The 18304-nt window shown below is 58.5% G+C and overlaps 1 protein-coding gene across 12 annotated transcripts in view; it reads right to left on the bottom strand.

Annotated features, from left to right (window-relative positions):
* Window positions 1-18304, bottom strand: part of NAV1 (neuron navigator 1) — a 189995-nt gene that overhangs the window by 63693 nt on the left and 107998 nt on the right. For all 12 annotated transcript variants that reach the window (XM_043485224.1, XM_043485225.1, XM_043485226.1 and 9 more), the window contains 2 exons: window positions 11282-11384; window positions 7743-8108 (listed from right to left, as the gene is read on the bottom strand). In XM_043485224.1, the coding sequence (XP_043341159.1) occupies window positions 7743-8108; window positions 11282-11384 (469 nt within the window). The remainder of the gene's footprint in view (window positions 1-7742; window positions 8109-11281; window positions 11385-18304) is intronic.

The following is an 18304-nucleotide window of genomic DNA, read 5'->3' as shown; positions in this document are numbered from 1 at the left end:
GTGTCGGGGGAAAGGAGGAGGCTCAGGATGAAAGAGGAGAGACAGGCAGACAGGCAGGCTGGTGGGGACGAGCCCACCACCCTCAACAGCTGCCGCAGCCCTTGTCCACCTTGACTGTCAATGAGCTTGTATGTCCGCAAACTCAGGGACAGCCCAGCAGCTCAACTGTAGGTCACAGGACACACTGAGGGGCCCTCCTCAGCCTGCATCTGTTGCCTTGGCAACCAGCACACACCCAGCTGCCCCTCTGGAGTACCTGGCTCACTCCAACCTTCCAGCGACCCTGTTGGGTCCGCACAGACCTGGTGACCCTGATGAACCCCACACAGACTCAGCGGTGCTTTCACTGTTCTCTTTTAGGAATTCTGGGTGTTTCGAAAGCCATCCCCTCTCTAAAGCCACCCCTCCTTCCCAGTAGACTGAGGGGTCTGACTCCACAGCCTCTTCCCTTCCCGTCTTCCCTCTTCATCACTGATGCTGTCTGAGTCGCCCCCACACCTTCCCTGCAGTGACTGCTCCTGGGAACACAGACAGAGCCCCTCTGCAGGCACCTGTGACGCTCAGCCTTTGTGGAGCAGCAGGAAACACCGGGATGCGATACCTCCAGCCAATACCCATGCCTCCTGTCCCTCTGGGTGGGCATGGAATCCCCCAGGACCCCCAAGTCCAGCTGCCACAGTGGTGACTCCCACAGGATGAGTCCTGCACTGGCTTCCTTTTCTCCCCAAACCACTTCCCCACCCCTGTCAGGGCTTTCTGGAATTGTTTCCAAAATAAACCACTCGTAATCAAACCTTGTCTCGAGTTCTGTTTCTGGGGAGCCCCTCCAGGACACGCTTCACGCAGAAATATGCACCCTCAGGCAGGGGCAGCCCTGCGGGGCAGGGACGGCCACGGTCGCCGGTGTCGTGCTCCGAGCGCTCAGGGAGGGGCTGCACCCCACAGCCACACGCTGGACCCGTGGCCAGGGCTTCCAAGCCACGCGTGGGCACTGCACGAACAGGCAGGAGCAGGCCAGGACGCAGTCGTCCTCTTGCTAAACCACTCAGTATGTCACGTTCCCTCTGAGGCTCAGAAACATCACGTTCAAGCGTGAAGGTCAGCACACTTTTCCAAAAACCGTCCTGTATTTCAGAAGGTGCCTGTGACTGCTGACGGCAACAGCTTGCTACTGTCAGTCACCAAACAGCTAACATCTGTCTGATGCTCATTACATATGAAGTAACCGGACTCGCTAATTCAGTCCTCACACGAGCCTAACAGACCAGGCATGACCTCCGCTGCCTTTTCCAGCCAAGGGAACTCAGACAGACAGAGAGCGGACCCCCAGCTCAAGACAAGAGCCGGGTCCCGTCCAGCCCTGAGCTGGCTCCATACCCCTTGGAAACCCCACCAGCTGCCGCGGGCCTGAGCTGGCCCATGCTGGTAAGCCTGCTCACAAAGGCCGGCTTATTTAACTGCATACCACAGGACGAAAAGAACATCAAGACGCTGTCAAAAAGCAAAACAAGGTTCCCCGAACAAGTCTAAGCCCAAACTCGAACTCAGGTGGTATGTTTAAGAAAGCTTACCCGGATACACTAACAGCTCCTCATAAAGACAGAGGCCACCAGTCAGATGAACAGAACAGTATGTTGGGACTCGAATAAATATATTTCAAACCAACAGTTCATTACACTTTTTAAAGAACACTTTACTCTTTTCCACCTGACCCTCCCAAGACACAAATGATGACCTTCTTACACGTGAATGAACTGAGACTCAGAGGGGCTGGGGGCTTGCTTGGGGCCACAGAGCAAGCTAGCGGGGGCTCAGGACAGAGTCCAGAGGCCCAGAGGCCCCTTTCTCTGCACCCAGAAGCTGCCAGCCGAGGCCACGTGCAGAAGTCTGCAGGCCGACACCGTCCCGCCAGGTGTCACCCCAAAGAGACGCAGCCCTGTCCACATCGACTGTCCGTGTGTCTTCTCCTGCTGGGGACACAGCAGGCAGCCCCTCTCTTCCGGGTGTGACGCCCTGAAACGGCAGAACTGGCTTCCTTCCTGAACCTGAATGCCGGGTCCTCTCCGGGACAGCCCCAGCCTCTGCCCTGATCCTGGGTTCCACAGGCACAGGCTGGGCTGAGGGCCCTGGTCCACGGGCGGGATGCCCACCGGGAAACAGGAGGCAGGCAGAGTGGGACGAGCCTGCTCCCGGCCCGTCACACGGCAGATCCGCCTCTTTCCCAACAAACCCAGCGACGCGGTGCCTGCAGGACACGGTTGCCGGGCGGGGTGTCTTGGGGTCTGGAGCCCAGCAAGTGACGCCCCCTCCTGGGAGGGGGCCACTGAGGCCCAGACCGTGCAGCAAAGCGGAGGGTTTCTTTAAGGCTTGGGCGCCTGCGTCTGGAAGTCAAGAGCCAGCCTGGAGGCGGCCAGGGCCCGCGGTTTATGTTATGTGACATTTTTCAAAGTCAGGCAGTTTAGTGCCAAGGACACGAATGTGATCTGTCCCTAGGCCCCGAGCACCGTTCAAGAGGACAAGCTAGGGGAGCTGTGAGGAGGGACATGAGAGGGACAGCAGCCACCACCGGGGCGGGGACCACCCGACCTGGAGACACGCTGTCCCTGGCACACTGCAGGGCCCAGTCTAAGGCTCTGCAGCCTGGGTCGCTGGACTGTGGTCTTGCAGGGCTGCTGAGACCATTCCACAGCACGTGAAGGGCTCCCGGGCGGGTGTGAGAGGCAGCGCTGCTGCTGATCAGCTGGATCTCCCGTCTGCCCCCCCAGAACAGTGTTCATAGACAGACATGGAGACACAGTGAGAGGCACGTCCACATCCAAGGCGGGAGGGTACACACATCCTGTGCGCGCACACACACACACACAAACGCACACACGGCCCATACACACGTATGCACACACGCATGCCCCATACACACACATGAACACACATATGGACACACACATGCACACACAGCCCAAACACAACACGCACACACACACACACGGCCCATATAGAACATGCACACACACACACACACCCCGTACCCGGAGCCTGCTTTCCCCTCTACAGGTGCCAGCTCTCCCTCTCCAGCCCCAACCCTGGGGGCCACAGATGGCTGTGGAGCTCATATCCTTCCTTAGATGAAATCTTAGACCTTTTCTCAGGGGCAGAAATGTCCCGCACCGTCCCCCAGGACAGGGCCAGGCCGACACTGTCCACAGCGCTGTGCTCTGATCATCATCCCGGCAGGACCACGGCAGGCGGGTCAGTCCAGGTGCCCGGTGTTAAGGGGTGGTTGACGACCTGCTTGCACAGCGGGGTGATGAGAACAACAGGGAGCTGGATATCTGGGTCATTTCAGGAAGTACTGAAGTGAACGAGCTTGTCTTTGGAGAAGAGACTCTGAGCTGGCATTGAGAACACAACAAAATGTCTGGATGGAGGCTCGAACTCCATTTTTCTTTCTGATATGACAACATCCGAGTCACCAGGCAGAAGTGAAGCAGACTGCAGGGGAATACTTAGACACTTTTTTGTCATCTTACTCTATTTGCAGGTGAATGAGCCCCCCATTGGGCTTCTTAGTGGTAAACAACCTGCCTGCTGACACAGAAGATGTGAGGAGTTCGATCCGTCAGTGGGAAAGATGCCTTGGAGGAGGTCACGGCAACCCACTCCAGTACTCTTGCCTGGAGAAGCCCACGGACACAGGAGCCTGGTGGGCTACAGTCCATGGGGTCACAAAGAGTCGGACATGACTGAAGTAACTGAGCATGCTCGCACAAGCCCCCTGTCACTGTGCCCACGCAAATCAAGGCTGAGAGATGCTGCTGGGGTTACCATGCAGAAGATTTCTTAACTTAAAGGGAAGACGGACGAGCCCCAAATCACCGAGAAGTGTCAGAAAAACACAGCTTCCTGAGGGAGCAGAGAATCTGCTATGGTAGGCGGTGCAGGAGATGTGGAGTCTGTATTTTTAAAAAGCCCCAGTGGTGATAAAACTCTTAGAGAGAAACATTGGGGAAAGGGTTCACGACAGTGAATTTGGCAATAATTTTTTGGCTACAACATCCACATTTCAGGCAATAAGAGAAACAGGAGATAAACCGGACTTGATCAAAATGAAACCCTTCATGCATTAAAGAGCACTATCAAAAGAAAGAAAAGGCAACACACAGAATGGGAGAAAATGTGTGCAAATCACATCATGTGTCTGATGAGAGACTAATATTAAGAATACATAAAGGACTCCTACAACTCATCCAGAACAACTAAACGGCCCGACTGAAAAATGGACAGAGGGCCTGAATAAACACTTCTCCAAAGAAGACATGTAAATGGCTAAGAAAAACGAGAGAGGGTGTTCAGCATCTCTAGTCATTAGAGAAATACATATTAAAGCCACAGTGAGACACTGCTTCCGACCCATCAGGATGACTGTTATTAAAAAACAAACACATAGAAAATAACAACTGTGGGCAAGGAAGTGGAGTAATTATAACCCTTGAGCATCATTGGTGGGAATGTAAAATAGCACAGCTGCTGTGGAAAACAGTATGGTGATTCCTCAAAAAATTAAACATAGAACTATCCAGCAATACCACCACTGTGAATATACCCCACAGAATTGAAAGCAGACTCTCAAGCAGATATCTGTACACCCTTGTCCATAGCAAGCTATTTCCAATAGAGAAGAGTGGAAGCAACCCAAGGGCACATCGATGGGTAAATGGATAAGCTAAGTGCGGCACGTATACACAGTAGAACATTATTTGGCCCCGAAAAAGAAGGAAATTCTGACACCTGCTGTGGATGAAGCTTGAGGACTTGCTGTTGAGTGACATAAGCCAATCAGAAAAAGACAAACACTATGTGATTCCACTTCTAAGAGGTTCCTAGAATAGTCAGGCTCATAGAGACAGAAAGTGGAAAGGCAGAAGCCAGGGAGGGCGAGGGAGTGATCGTCTCACATGTGCAGAGCTTCAGTTTGGGAAGATGAAAAAGTCTGGGGGATGAACATCGGTGATGGTGCCACAGTAATCCAAATGGAATTAATGCCACTGAGCTCTTAAACGTGGTTAAGATATTGGCCATATATAAAGACACATTTTACCACAATTGTTTAAACACTTAACTTTACGTATACGATGGTTTTGGCAACTGCATTCCCTTTCCTCATCCTGGTTTGCTGAGCTTCAGTTTGAAGAACCTCCCTTCCCTGAGCTCAGCCGGGTGGACAACCCAGGGAAGGACCGGGCATTTGGATGGAGTGGGGTGGGGGGCTGACTCAGGGCTGAACACGAACTTGGCAAGAGCTCCGGGTGGACGGCCCCCAGCAGGTGACTGAGGGCGCCAGGAAAGCCTGAGGGTCCCTGTCATCCACAGCTCACCCAGAGGGCTCATGGCAGCTGTCGGCCGGCGGGAGGGGGTGGCCTTGCCTGTCCCTCTGGCCCTGCGCCGGGGCTTTGGAGAGGCAGGAAGTGAGTGACCGTGGGCAGGGGCTGACGGGGAGATGAGGAGTCACCACTGGGACTGGAGGACAGCTCTGTCCGTTTTATGAGTAGGAAAAGCAATTTCCTCAGGAGCAGGGCACTTGGTAAGTTACCAAACCTGGGTGGGAACTGCAGTGGGGGAGGGAGGGCCAGGCAGAGGCTGGCAAGTGTGGCTCAGGTTTGCTGGAACCCAGGACACCCCGCTTCTAGCTTTCTAGAAAAAAACACAACCCTTAACTGTGAAAACACGTAACTGAGGAGCGACTGCTTACATTAAAATTACTGAGGAACATAAACGGACTCCCCTCAACTCTGACTGCTCAAGGGCACTGGAGGCCCGGTGTGTTCAGGTGCTGGTGGGGAAGTGAACGCTGAAACTCCTTGTAACTGGCTTTGAGTGCGGCTGCTGACTGTGGGCTGACCGCAACAGCCTACGTGAAGTTATCCTGGCTTCAGCACCGCAAGGTGCGGTGAGGTCCACCAGGCGGGTGTCGCCCCTGACGCTCTGCACGCCCCTGGGAACTGCAGGTGTCCCTGGACTGTGGGGAGAGCAAGCCCAGGGAGGGACGGTCCTGCACACAGATTCCAGGCACACACACTGTCCGGGGCAGAGGACAAAGACAGGGTGATCGAGGGTGGGTAAGGGCATCTTCCCAGCCCCCCACCCCCCATCTGCGACCCCAGGAATGGCCGGCTGCTGACACGTCGGTCCTTGCTGCTGACCCTGGTGGGGCTTTGCTGGACCGCCCAGTCCCCAGGGGCGAGTCTGGGGCCCGCAGAGGGCAGGAGTACCTACCGACCTTTGGAGGGGGCGTTGTAACAATGATAGGAATAACAGTAACAATAATAGGAATAATGGCAATAAATACGTGCTAACGTGTACTGAGCATTTACAAAGAGCCAGGAGCTATTCCAAACACCTCACGTGATGAATGCACTTAACCTTCACAATCACCCTAGCGTGGGTTCCACTGTCATCTGCACTGAAGCCTGGAGAGGTAAATGGACTGACCCAAGCTCACAGGGCCGGTCAGCTGCCGGAGGAGCCACTGCCAGCCTCAGGCTGGGGTCTCTCCCAGGGCAGAGGCCTGGCCGGGGAGCGCTCTGCATGGCCCCTGTGTGGATGGGGGGCCAGCTCTCCCGACTCTGTCTGGGGTGGGGGAGCCCTGCAGGCGGGGGCCTGTCCTTCCCACACAACAGGGCTTTCAGGGTCCTTAGCCCCAAGGCTTGTGCTTTTGACGTGTCCAGCTGGGTGCTGTCAGGGGTCAGCACTGGACACTTTCTCAGAGAAGGAGAAGGGCTTCCTGGGGTAGGGACCAGGCTCCCCGTGGCCCAGCACACCCTCCGCGCCCAGGAAGAAGTGCACAGCCGTCTCAGGTCCCAGCCCCGGGCTGGCCGATCAGAGCGTGAGGTCGGCTGGCCCCTGGGACTCACGGGCAGTAAACAGCCCCGCTGGTGAGTCAGTTGTTTTGTTTCAGAGCAGCCTGTCAGTGGGACCGGCGTTGCCAGGTCCTCCCAGTACATCCCCGGGGTGGGAGCAGTGGACGGCCTGGACCTCAGCTACTCCCCACTCTCCTTCAGTTCAAGCTGTTTACTGGGGAGAGGTGGTCCCGAGGGGTCGGGGAGGGGCCCTGCGGCCTCCTGTGTGAGGGGCGAGTGGGGGCGGAGCCAGGCGGCGGTGGGGGTGGCGGGGGTGCCCGAGAGCCTCCAGGGGCGCTCCTGGCTTGAACACCGAGACCCCAGCACCCCTCTCCTCCTGCCCTCTCCCCTCGCCTTCCAGACTGCTCCCCCGCCCCTCTGTCCAAGTTGCCCCACAAACCCAAACCGCTCTACAGGGGCAGGAAAAGACAAGAGGAGGAAGGCGGGAAAGAAGGCCTTGACAGGCTGGGTCTGATAGAAGTTCCAGCCCCGGCAGAGGTTTGCAGGAGACAATAGGGAAGAGAGGGCGCCAGGGCCGGGCCCGGCGGAGCGAGCGGAGCTAGGGCTGCCAACAAACGCTTCGGCCTCTCAACCAGCCGGGAGCCACCAGCTGGCAGGGGGCGGAGACTAGGGGGGCGGGGCGAGGCACAGAGTGACAGCTGCGGGGGCCAGTGACGCGGCGCCCTCGCTGACCAATCAGCTCCCCCTCGCCGCCCCCTCTGCTTCCCTGGACCCGTACGCGGTCCTCGCCCCTGGTCATAGCGCAGCACCCGCCCCGGCGTCCACTCGCCCTTCCCGCGTCCGATCGCCGGACTGCCCACCTCCCAGCGGCCCGCAGGCCACCCCTACCCAGTGGTGATGTCGTCGTCCTCCGTCATGGTCTTGCCCATGAGGTCGCTGTCGCTCATGTAGCCGGACTTGAGGTCCACGTCTTCAGAGTCCAGGGACTCGACCAGCTCCAGGCGCGAGATGTGGCCGAGCTTGCTCGGGGAGCGCATGGGCATGGTGTGTGCGTAGTGCGCGCGCTCCCCATGCATGTACCAGGCGGGCGTCCCCTCCGAGCGGCAGCTGCCGCCCACCGACGGCGCGTCCCCGGCCTGCAGTCGCGGGCTGGACTGGCCGTAGCGCCAGGAAAGGGGCGATGAGCGGTTGGACAGGCTTGACACGCTGCGGGGGTTGGCGTCGTCACTGTCGTAGCAAGTCATCTCCAGGGAGCTGGGCAGGCAGAAGGGCACTGGTTACTCTCTGGCCCTGCGGGGAGCCCGAAGCGCGGTCTCAGGCACCCTGGTGCCTCCCTCCACCCTCCTGCCCCAGCCCTCTGGCCTCCAGGAGGTCTCTCAGGGTGTAGGCCCTGCTGCACCTCAGGGGAGGTGTCAAAGGAAGAGGCTGGTGGGCAGAAGGCTGCTGAGGGCACAGATTTTGTAATATGACCCCAGTTTGAATCCTTCTCTTATTAGTGAGCCAGATTCCTCATCAACTTTCCTGAGTCTCCATCTCCTCATCTGTCAAATGGAGATGAGACTACAACAGCTACTTCATCATGTACAGATCCGGAAGGACCACACATGAGTGCCTGGTATACAGAAGGTGCTCAGTAAACAGGGAGGGCCCGTGAGGCAGGGTGGGAGGGGTCACCCGAGAGTAGGCCTTGATCACCCACTTTGCTCAGGGTGTCCAGCACCTCTTTTCTGTTGTGAGCTCAGGGTGAGCCCGATGGTGGTCCCTGTAGAAGCCCTGTGGGCGCGCAGGGCCCGAGACGGCAGGGCAGTCAGTGAGCGGGCTTCCGGGCCTGGCCGCTGCCCAGCGTCTCCCCTTGGGCCCTCCTGCCGGCCCGTCTCATGCCTTGTGCACTTTCTCTTTCTAATGACGTGGAGCTTGGGGAACATGCAAGTTCCCTGAAGGGGCGCCCATTGTCCTGGGAGGTGGCCAGCCTCACTCCTGCTGCTCTGGACAGACGAGCAGGAGGATTCGCTGCCTGAGACTCGGGACTGGGCCTCACGCAGTAAGGACTTAATAAAAACAAGCTGCCGTGACGAGGAGACGAGGAGAGAAGGAAGAGGACGTGACAACCCTGGTCGGGACGGGCTCTAGGGAAGCCTGTTTTCAGGGCAAACTTGGCACCAAGAGCAGCTGTGCCCCTGGTTCTGTTCTCCTGGCGGTGCGGTGAGGGGGCAGCCCTGACCTCACCGCTCATCTTTATCCCAAACAAACCTCCAGCCACCTCTGAGTCGGTGGCCGAAATTCTAGCTCAAACCTGGGTCCCTGATTTCCAGTCCCAGATCCCACCTTCTAGTTTTGCTCCTCTCTGGGAGGATGTGTGTGGGGTGGACGGCGTGATGGGCCAGAGCGGGCTGGGGGGCGGGGAGCAGTCTCACTTCCTCTGCAGCCCCAGGCCCCTGACCCAGACTCTCTCTCTGAGGGGCAATCAAGCCAGAGAAATAGGGGAAGTAGCACGGGAGGAAAGATTTCTGAAAAGGAACTTAACTAAACTACAGGCAGCCTGTGACTGCAGGGTGAAAACCGCCTTGCTGGGCGCGCTCACCGGGCTGTGGGCTCCTCCAGGACACAGCCCGTGTCTGTCCTGGGTGCTGCGCCCCTGGCTGGCTGAACGCAGAAGCACCCTGATCAGCCTGGGCGAGTCTGGCACGTGGCCCCTTCTCCCCATCCTCCCGCTGCTCCTCCCCTCACCTGGGGCCTGTGTGCACATCCTGTCCACTCCCAGGGCCGAGGGAGGGCTGACTGATGTAAAGCGTTTAGTACAAGAGCCATCAAAGCTGAGGGAGTCATTGTTTTGGCTATCAAAGTGTGCCCCAGGAATAATATAAACCAAAGGCTCAGGGAGGAAGTGGCTCTGGGTCCACAGTAAACAAAGGACGCTTCAGGGCTCTTGGTTCCTCTCCCACAGGGGGAGACAAGCCAGGGGCCTAGGCGCTGCCCTCTAACCAGCCGTCTTTACACACGAGGCCTCCCAGTTCCCCTGCAGAGAGCAGCAGGGCCTGCCCGGGGCCAAGCTGTCTTCGTGTGGGGGTCGGGGGTGGGGACAGGAGACGGGGGCTGCTGCCCTTGCCCTGCGGGTGAGTCACCTGGGGTGTGACCCCGCAGGAGCAGCGCAGGCCTTCTTTGGCATAGGGTTGGCAGGCAAGGTGGGGCTGAGCTGTTCCAACACCTTCCCTGGCTGGGGAAGGAGGGCATCCAAAACTTAATCCACTGGGTCCTCAAAACGGTGAGTGGAGCTGAGCCAGACCCCTGTGCCACTTGGGTTCCTGCTTAGGGCTGGGAGGGCTGGAGGCTGCAGACGGATGTACAGGGTCCCAGAGCCTCCCAGAGCCCACATCCACTTTCTTCTCAGCCCTCCTCATCACATCCCTTCAGCAGTTAGAATCCTGCTGGATAGAGCAGAGGTAACCCCAGAGACAAGAGGCTCTGCTTATCACTGGAAATATTTCAGATATCTGGCAGTGATGGGCTGAGTGTCCCAGGCGGGGGATGGGGTGAGGCTGGGGGAGGGGTGTGGGAAGGAGGGAGAAGGGGATCTCAGCAAGGGAGCTGGGAGCCACTGAGGCCAGACTCAGCTCCACTTCACAGTCACCACCACCCCACGAGGACGGGATGGCTGGGAAGTAATGAGTCCTCTGTCATTGGAGGTATGTATGTAAGTTTGGTTTGCATATAACTTGGCCCCACACTTGGGTCAGGAGAAGTCCTTCTCCCACTGCCCATTTGCTCTCATTTTCCAACCCCAGGAGGTGGGGAGGAACCGATTCTTCTCTACCTTCCTGCTCCACACCCCCAGGATTTCTCAATCCTGGCGGCTTGCCCCCTACCCCCAGGGTGTAGCCCGGCCCTCTGTCCCCCTTGGAGCTGACAGCATGACCTCATCTGGGCAGCCCCAGGAGCCAGTGCGGGAAATTCTGAGTCACGTTGAGCCCGCGGCCAGGACACCAGGGCAGAGAGAGGCGCGGCAGGAGGGGTGGGCGCCCCGCACAGCGAGAGCTGCAAGGGCTCGAGAGGGGCAGGAGGAGGGTGTCTGCACGGCACGGAGGCTGGGCCCCTTGCTGGCTGAGGGGGCAAGACAGCTGCTGCGTGTCGGGAAGGGCACGTGGAAGCTTCAGAACAGGGAGAGGAAGGGAGTGAGCAAGCCCTTGAGACAACGGGGAAGTGGACACCCAGAAGGGCGTGGAGGAGGGCAGTCACGGCCTGAGCCGCATGCTGGCTCCTCTTTCCCACCCATCCAGCAAGGCTCCAGCCTGACGAGATGGAATCCAAGTCTCCAGAAGAAGCCGACGCCAGGCAAGGGAGCACTCCCCCCGTGGACTCAGTGCCCGCTGCCCTGGCCCAGGTGGGGTGCCCGCCCTCCACAGAGGGAAGGAGGGGCAGTGGGTTCTTACCTGTGAGTCACCTGGGACCCTCGCAGGCTGGACATGGTCTCCTCCAGGTTCTGGCGCAGATCCAGGACGTTCTGCACGGTCCTCTTTCTCTGGGACTCCGGGTCTGGAGGGAGGAGAGGAGCTGGGTGAGTGGGGAGGACTTACTGCCGAGTTGGAGGTGGCCGGAAGCTGCATCCCTGGACGAGTCCTGGGACATGACTCTGCCTCTCAGGCCTTCCTAAGGGCCTGGGACATGCCCTTGAGCCCCTGAGGTCCCTTCCAGGGCCGGGGGCACCAGCCTTCAGTGTCCTCCCAGACACCCATGGGACCACACTGGCCCGCATCACTTTGGGGGGCCCTGCTTCTCCTAGCAGAGGTTCCAGGCCAGGCCCCCGTGGTTGGGGTTAGCCGGAACGTCTGCCCAATACCCAGCCTGCCGTGGTGCATGGGTTGGTGTTTCACCCTGGCTCTCGGAGGCGGGGGTACCCAGATGTGTGGTGTTGGCCAGTCTCCGGGGCAGAAACACTCTGCGAAGGTGCCGTGATGTCGCTGAGCTCAGAGCCAGAGAGCTGGGCTGGGGGTCGGCACTGGAAACTGGCGGGAGCTAGCATCAGGCCTTGGCTGGGAGCGCCTGTAGAGGCCATCAACGTGCAGGGCAGAGTTTGTCCAGGGCCCCGGAAATGCTGGTGGGGAGGGGCGGTGAGCAGCCACGGAAGGCTGGGCACGCAGACCCCAGATCAGAGGTGTGCATCTGGGCGAGCGTGTGTGGCGCAGCCCCAGCGCAGACTCCTGAAGGATCAGGGCTGTGGGATCTGCCATGGTTTGCAGGCAGGACATCACCTCAGACAGAGGAGAGGTGACCACAGTGAACAAAAACAGACCCCATTGCCTTCCTAGGGGAAAAGCATCCGAAAGACCAAGGGTACCGAGTGTGAAGACACTCCAGATGGTCCCCTTCACTCCCGCACTCCAGCCAGGAAGCCTCTGTGAAGTCTGCCCAACCCAGGCTTCTCCTGGACCTTGGACCAGTCATTGAATGTAGGTACCTCCCTCAATGCCTCCTGAAAGGCGACCTGGGAGAGTCAGGTGCCCACAGAAACGACAGCAAAGCAACAGAGAAAACCCAAGAGCTCTGACCCCCAGGGGACTGCCCCAACCAGACCCCCTGGGGTCTCATCCTAGAGCCCATGAGCCCCCCACCCACCCAAACCCAGCAGGAGTGCGCGGCTCTAAAAGCTGCCACAGGGGACATGTCTGAATTCAGGAAGCATTTTTCCCAAGAGTAAGTCGGGCTGGTGGCTGCTCAGCCTGCCTTGTCAGCGAGGCAGGAGCAGAGGAGGGGGGCAGGGAGCCAGGTGCCCAGCCCTCCCAGAGCCTCGGGGGCACCTTTCCTGAGAAGCAGCTCCACACCCAGGCCAGCCCAGTCCTCTTTCCTCTCCTCCCCTCCTCTGGGGCGGAGGAAGGCTGGCAGCTGGCAGGGACGAGGGCAGGCCTCCTCACATCACTCCTCTGGCTGCCCGTGACTGTTTATCCTGGCAAGGGCCTCCTGGCGCGGCTTCGTGGTTGTCATGATGGCTTGGTGTGGAAAACAGGTAGGGTCAGAAGGTGTACATGTGTATTTAAAGCTTGGCCCTAAGATGCCTATATGAGGACCAAGAACATGCTGCTGAGACATGGGTTTCTGGGCCAGCGAGATGCTTTCCATGGATTTGGCAGAGATGAAGGAAAAGGCGGGCACAGCTCTGAGGGGTGAGAGGTCCAGAGAGCAGGGGACCAGGGGCAACTCGGAGACCATGTGTGCCAACCCCCTGCAGGCCTCAGTGAGTGGAGGTGCACGGCACACTGGGGAGCCTGTGCAGCTGCCCCATTTCATGGAGGAGACACTGAGCCCCAGAAACGGGGCCCTGCACCTCACAGAGCGCAGGGCTGCACCCAGACCAGGAAGCAGCTCACATGTTCATCACAGGGCATCTTGGTGCCACCAGTTACAGCACACAGAGGTACTCAGCGACCATCACAAGAACGGACGGACTTGACCACAACAAACATACATAAAAAAGAGTGGATGGATGTGTGTCCCGTTAGGAAGATGTCTTTTTTTTAAAAAACAGGGAAAAATGTTTAACTCACACAGCATTCTCCTCATAACATGCCAGTAGAGTGGGGCAGAGCTACCCCAAAGTATCCAAATCAGAGCCACAAGAGTCCTTGGAAGTGACCAGTCCAACCGGGTCCGTGGCTCTTGGGGGTGGGTGGGGCGACTGGCTTGAGGTGTAGAAATGTAATAAGGAGGAACATGTGACACCAGCGTGTCGCCCCAGGAGCAGGTGGGCATGGAGGGGCAGGTGGGGACAGAGCTGGGACTGAGCAAGGACAAGGACAGTCGCAGAAGCGGCATCCCACCAATCCCTCCACGCCCCAGCAGCGTCCCCTGGTGGCCATCTTGGGGCACACCATCCTGCTCCCCAAAGGCTCCGCTTACGTGAGGGATGGTGAGGGCGCCTCAGAGTCTGGCTGTGTCTGAACTCTTCACATTTTTAACTCTAAATTACAAATAAGCTACATCTGTAAAATGATTCACCCCACACCCCTACCCACCTCTGACCCCCAACTGATAACAGCCGTCATCACCCTCCCCCCTTTTCCACCATCTCCGCCAGGCTCACTGGGGTGGGTGTTAGTCTGGGGCACACACCACTCTGACAATGATAGGTTTTGTCGGCTGACACCTGGACGTGTGTGCTTCCCAGGCTCAGAAGGTAGCAACAGTCTCCCTCAAACCAGCCATCACCACGGTAACACACAGTTGCCACAAACAGCATCCTCCCAGCATGCATCATGGTGAAGTTTCTCATCAGATCACAGCATCCTTCCAGCATGCACCGGGGCAGAGTTTCTCATAGGAGACCACAGCATCCTCCCAGCATGCACCGGGGTGAAGCTTCTCATATCAGACCACAGCACCTACCCAGCAAGCACCGGGTCGGTGTTTCTCATAGGAGACCACAGCACCTACCCAGCAAGCACCGGGGCGGTGTTTCTCACAGGAGACCACAGTATTCTCCCAGCATGCACCGGGGCGGAGTTTCTCATAGGAGACCACAGCATCCTCCCAGCATGCACTGGGGTGGAGTTTCTCATAGGCGACCACAGACAGACTACTGTCTCTGTTAAGAGTCCTTGGTGGAAGGACTGGCCTCTGAGAAACCTTGGCACCCGGTGCGCACACTTGGGGGAGGGGCAGGCACACCCACCCAGATGCACACAGCGTCCCATCGAGGTGGGCTCAAAATTAGGCACTTTCCCCATGTGAGACTGCAGGGCTGTTCTTTCCATGACCACAGAGGGCCTCCCACACGCACACACGCTTCAGACGCACCCCTCCGCGGTCTGGCCGGCAGCCCGTGGGGACCGTCACGTCAGGATCACAGGCGCCCCACTCTGTCACCCCGCAGACGTGCACACGGAGAGTTGTGTGGACGCGTCTCCCACCACAAGTGCGGAGGGAAAATCTGGAAGCAGAGCGCAGGGGTCCCTGGGGCTGGAGATGGGGCAGCGCCCTGAGAAGATGATGGCAAGCAGGGTGCTTTCTGCCTGAAGCCTGACCCGGGCAGCAGGCTTCCCCGGATGGCAAGACCCTGAATCTCCTGAATCCCGAAGGAAGGGCTGCCAAGTGGTACCGTAGGTCCAGTCAGCACGGCCAAGGGCAGGTGCTGGCAGCAACCGCCCCCCTCCCCCCCAATTCCCTCTGACCTGGAGCGAGGCATTTCACCACCCCGCTGAGCTGTATGCTCTATGAAGAGGGGAGAATAGTGGTACCCACTTCCTGGGCTGTCAGAGGGATTAAAGAGCTGACGTGGGTGCTGCGCGCACAGTAGGTTCTCCACAGGAGTGGGTAGGGTGGGGGTGGGGAGGCGACCCGGATTGGCTGGAGCTACCTGCCCTGCCCAGCTCTTCGCCTTGGATCTGAAACCTGATGTAGTGGGTGAGAGGACAAGGACCCTAAGAGATTTAGGGGCATGCAGGAAGGAGGGGGACTCAGGGCCCCTCACTCAGCAGGCACATTTCCCCAAGCTCTGTACGCCTTGAATTACCAGCTGACAATGACATGAACTTCAGAGGCTTGAGACTTACCTGCAACACATTCAGTTTAGCCTGGGGCGGGGCCCAGCCTCTAGACTGGCTCCTGTCTCCTGAGTGGATGGACCAGGCAGGAACCAACAGGAGGACGGAAGTGCCTCAAGAGGAAGATTTTCAAGCCCCAGCATTTCAGAGCTCAAAAGAAACAGCATGTCACTCCAGTCAGAGAGGGTTAGGCTTGTGCTCCCCACCAGGTGGGGAGGGGTAGGCCTGGGGCTCCAGCACTGGAGGCCTTGGCCTGGCTGCCCCATGTTGCCCTGGGGTTGAGAGGCACTGAGATGTCACCAGTGGGGGTGACCACTGTGTAAAGGATCTGTCTGAGACAGTACAAGATATACCCACCTAGAAACCCAGGCTGGAGAACCTGGGAGAGGCATCTCCCTCACACATACGCCCTCTCTCAGCAACTTCCAAAAAGAAAAAAAAATCTCTCCTGACCCTATTGTCCCAAGGATAGCACCTAAGTCTTCTCTAAATTCTAAAATCTGTCACAGTTTAGGCTCCTAATACACACAGGTGAAATATCAGTATAATAAGTTACAGTTCAGTCACTCAGTCATGTCCGACTCTTTGCAACCCGATGGACTGCAGCACGCCAGGCCTCCCTGTCCATCACCAACTCCCAGAGTTTACTCAAACTCATGTCCATCGAGTTGGTGATGCCATCCAACCATCTCATCCTCTGTCGTCCCCTTCTCCTCCTGCCTTCAATCTTTACCAGCATCAGGGTTTTTTCAAATGAGTAGGTTCTTTGCATCAGGTGGCCGAAGTATTGGAGTTTCAGCTTCAGCATCAGTCCTTCCAGTGAATATTCAGGACTGACTTTCTTTAGGATGGACTGGTTGGAACTCCTTGCTGCCCAAGGGACTCTCAAGAGTCTTCTCTAACACCACAGTTCAAAAGTATCAATTCTTTGGCGCTCAGCTTTCTTTATAGTCCAACTCTCAAATTTATACATGACTACTGGAAAAACCACAGCTTTGACTAAGAACCAGTTACAAGCACACATCTCTCTGACAACACGACCCCTAACCAGAAGGTCCTTGGGCATCTGCACCACCACATGAGCCCCAATGTCTATAGATGACCACTCTGTGGACACTGAGTCCCACGTCTTTGGGAGTCTGACTCATTTCTGTCCGTCTCCTCTGCTCAAGGATATGACCTTCAAGGTCTGGCCGGGGCAGGCACTGCAGGCCCACCTCACACATCCTCACTGCTCAGAGGTCATAAGGGTGGGTTCTGTGGACTCTGGCAGCCAGTGACCCTGCCCTAGATGGACACCCAGGGGCCGTGGCCTCTGAAGGCTCCGTCCTGTGTGAGACTTGGTGCAGGGCTGAAACTAACAGAGGACAGAGCACCCTGCACACAGACCTCCCTGCCGTCCGGCAGAGCCAAGTGATCCTCCTGAAACTCCACCCCTCCCCAACCCCCTCTGAGCCCAGAGGCCCCAGAAAGAGCCTGGGGCAGGCCTCCGTGCCAGAGCCTCCCCCTCTACCAGCATGCGGTGTGGGACAGTTTATTGTTACTAATTCAGTCATTTCCCACCCCCCTTCCCCACTTAAGTCACAGTATTGTTGGAGGCAGCTGTTACAGAGCCCTGCGGCATGGCCAATCCATGCTTCCTGCCGTGGAGGGCTCCCGGGTCTCCATCTTTGCCCAGGAGAAGCCTGAACCTTCTCAACCAGCAAATGATCCTCCCACAGCTGCTGAGTTGGCAGAACACCAGGCAGAGCCAGGACGGCAAAGTAAGGTGCTGGCCACGAGGATGTGTGAGACAAGGAAAGGAACCAACAGGGGCCGGGGGGGGCAGGAAGGACCTCCCCTGGCCCGGAATTGCGAGGCATGGGTGTCTGCAGATCACTGGCAGTTTTGATTTTGATTGAATGAGAAGACTTGGCTCAGGGACCCTCAGCAATGTGTCTCCAGGGGGCACTTGGCCAGGAGGAGGCGTGAGGCTGGGGGGGGGCGGGGGAGGGACAGAGGCGGCCTGGGGGGCTGGGCATGTGGTTTACTCATGGTGCGGGCCAGCTGGCTGTGGGGCCTTGAGTAAATTACTCCCCCTCTCTGGGCTTCAGTTGCCCTATGGATAGAATAAGGGCGCTGGGGCTGGGGGCACTCAAGGCTCTAGCCGACTCTGACTGGCTGTGGAGCTCTGCAGTTGGTGAAGCCTGAGTGTGTGTCTCTTCTCCTCCCGGAGAGGGCTGAAAGTGCAGGTGCCTGGGTATCACCCCCCAGAGATGCCTAGGATGGAGCCGGGGCCCAGGAACCTGCACCGTCCAAGCCCCACTGCAGGCGATGTGGACCAGGGGTCCTGTCTGAGAGCCCAGACACCTTGCTGCAGCCTCCAGAACAGGCTGCCCAGCGACACCAGGCTTTGACTTCCAGAGGCCAGGCCTCGGGGCAGTGTGTCCCGGGCCCTCAGCCCAAGTCTGCTCCCTGGGCACTGTCCCCTCTCTGGGAAAGCCCACTCCCGTGTCCCCAGGCCTCACCCCCGCAGGGGTCTCTCTGTGATGATCCTGGGGGGGCGGTGCCTGTACCCGACTGGCCACCAGGGGGCGCCGCCGGGCGCTGCCGCAGTGCTGCGGCAGGCGGGTGGCTCCTGGCGTTAGCACAGCCCCCTTGGGCGCCGGGCACGCCAGGGCTGCCATCCTCCTGCGAAACAGCCAGGGGATGGCACCTCCAGTGGGAGCCGCCGGCTAGAACAGAGCGGCAGTGCCTGGCCTCTGGGCACCCGTGGGCTCCAGTCGGCGAGCTCGGACATGGGGCCAGAGAGTGGAGACCCACTGCCTTCTGCCCCAGCGGCTGCACGCGGAGTGCCGCCTCTGGAGAGTGGGTCAGGCTTCACAACCCTGCCCTGGCTGCCCTTCTGCTCTGCAGGGCTCTTGGGCAGAAGCACGCCTG

The sequence above is a fragment of the Cervus canadensis genome, chromosome 13 (assembly GCF_019320065.1).
Source record: "Cervus canadensis isolate Bull #8, Minnesota chromosome 13, ASM1932006v1, whole genome shotgun sequence".
In the NCBI taxonomy this organism is placed as follows: Eukaryota; Metazoa; Chordata; class Mammalia; order Artiodactyla; family Cervidae; genus Cervus; species Cervus canadensis.
The sequence above is the reverse complement of the archived record's forward strand: the minus strand, read 5'-3'. Positions and strand labels throughout refer to the sequence as shown.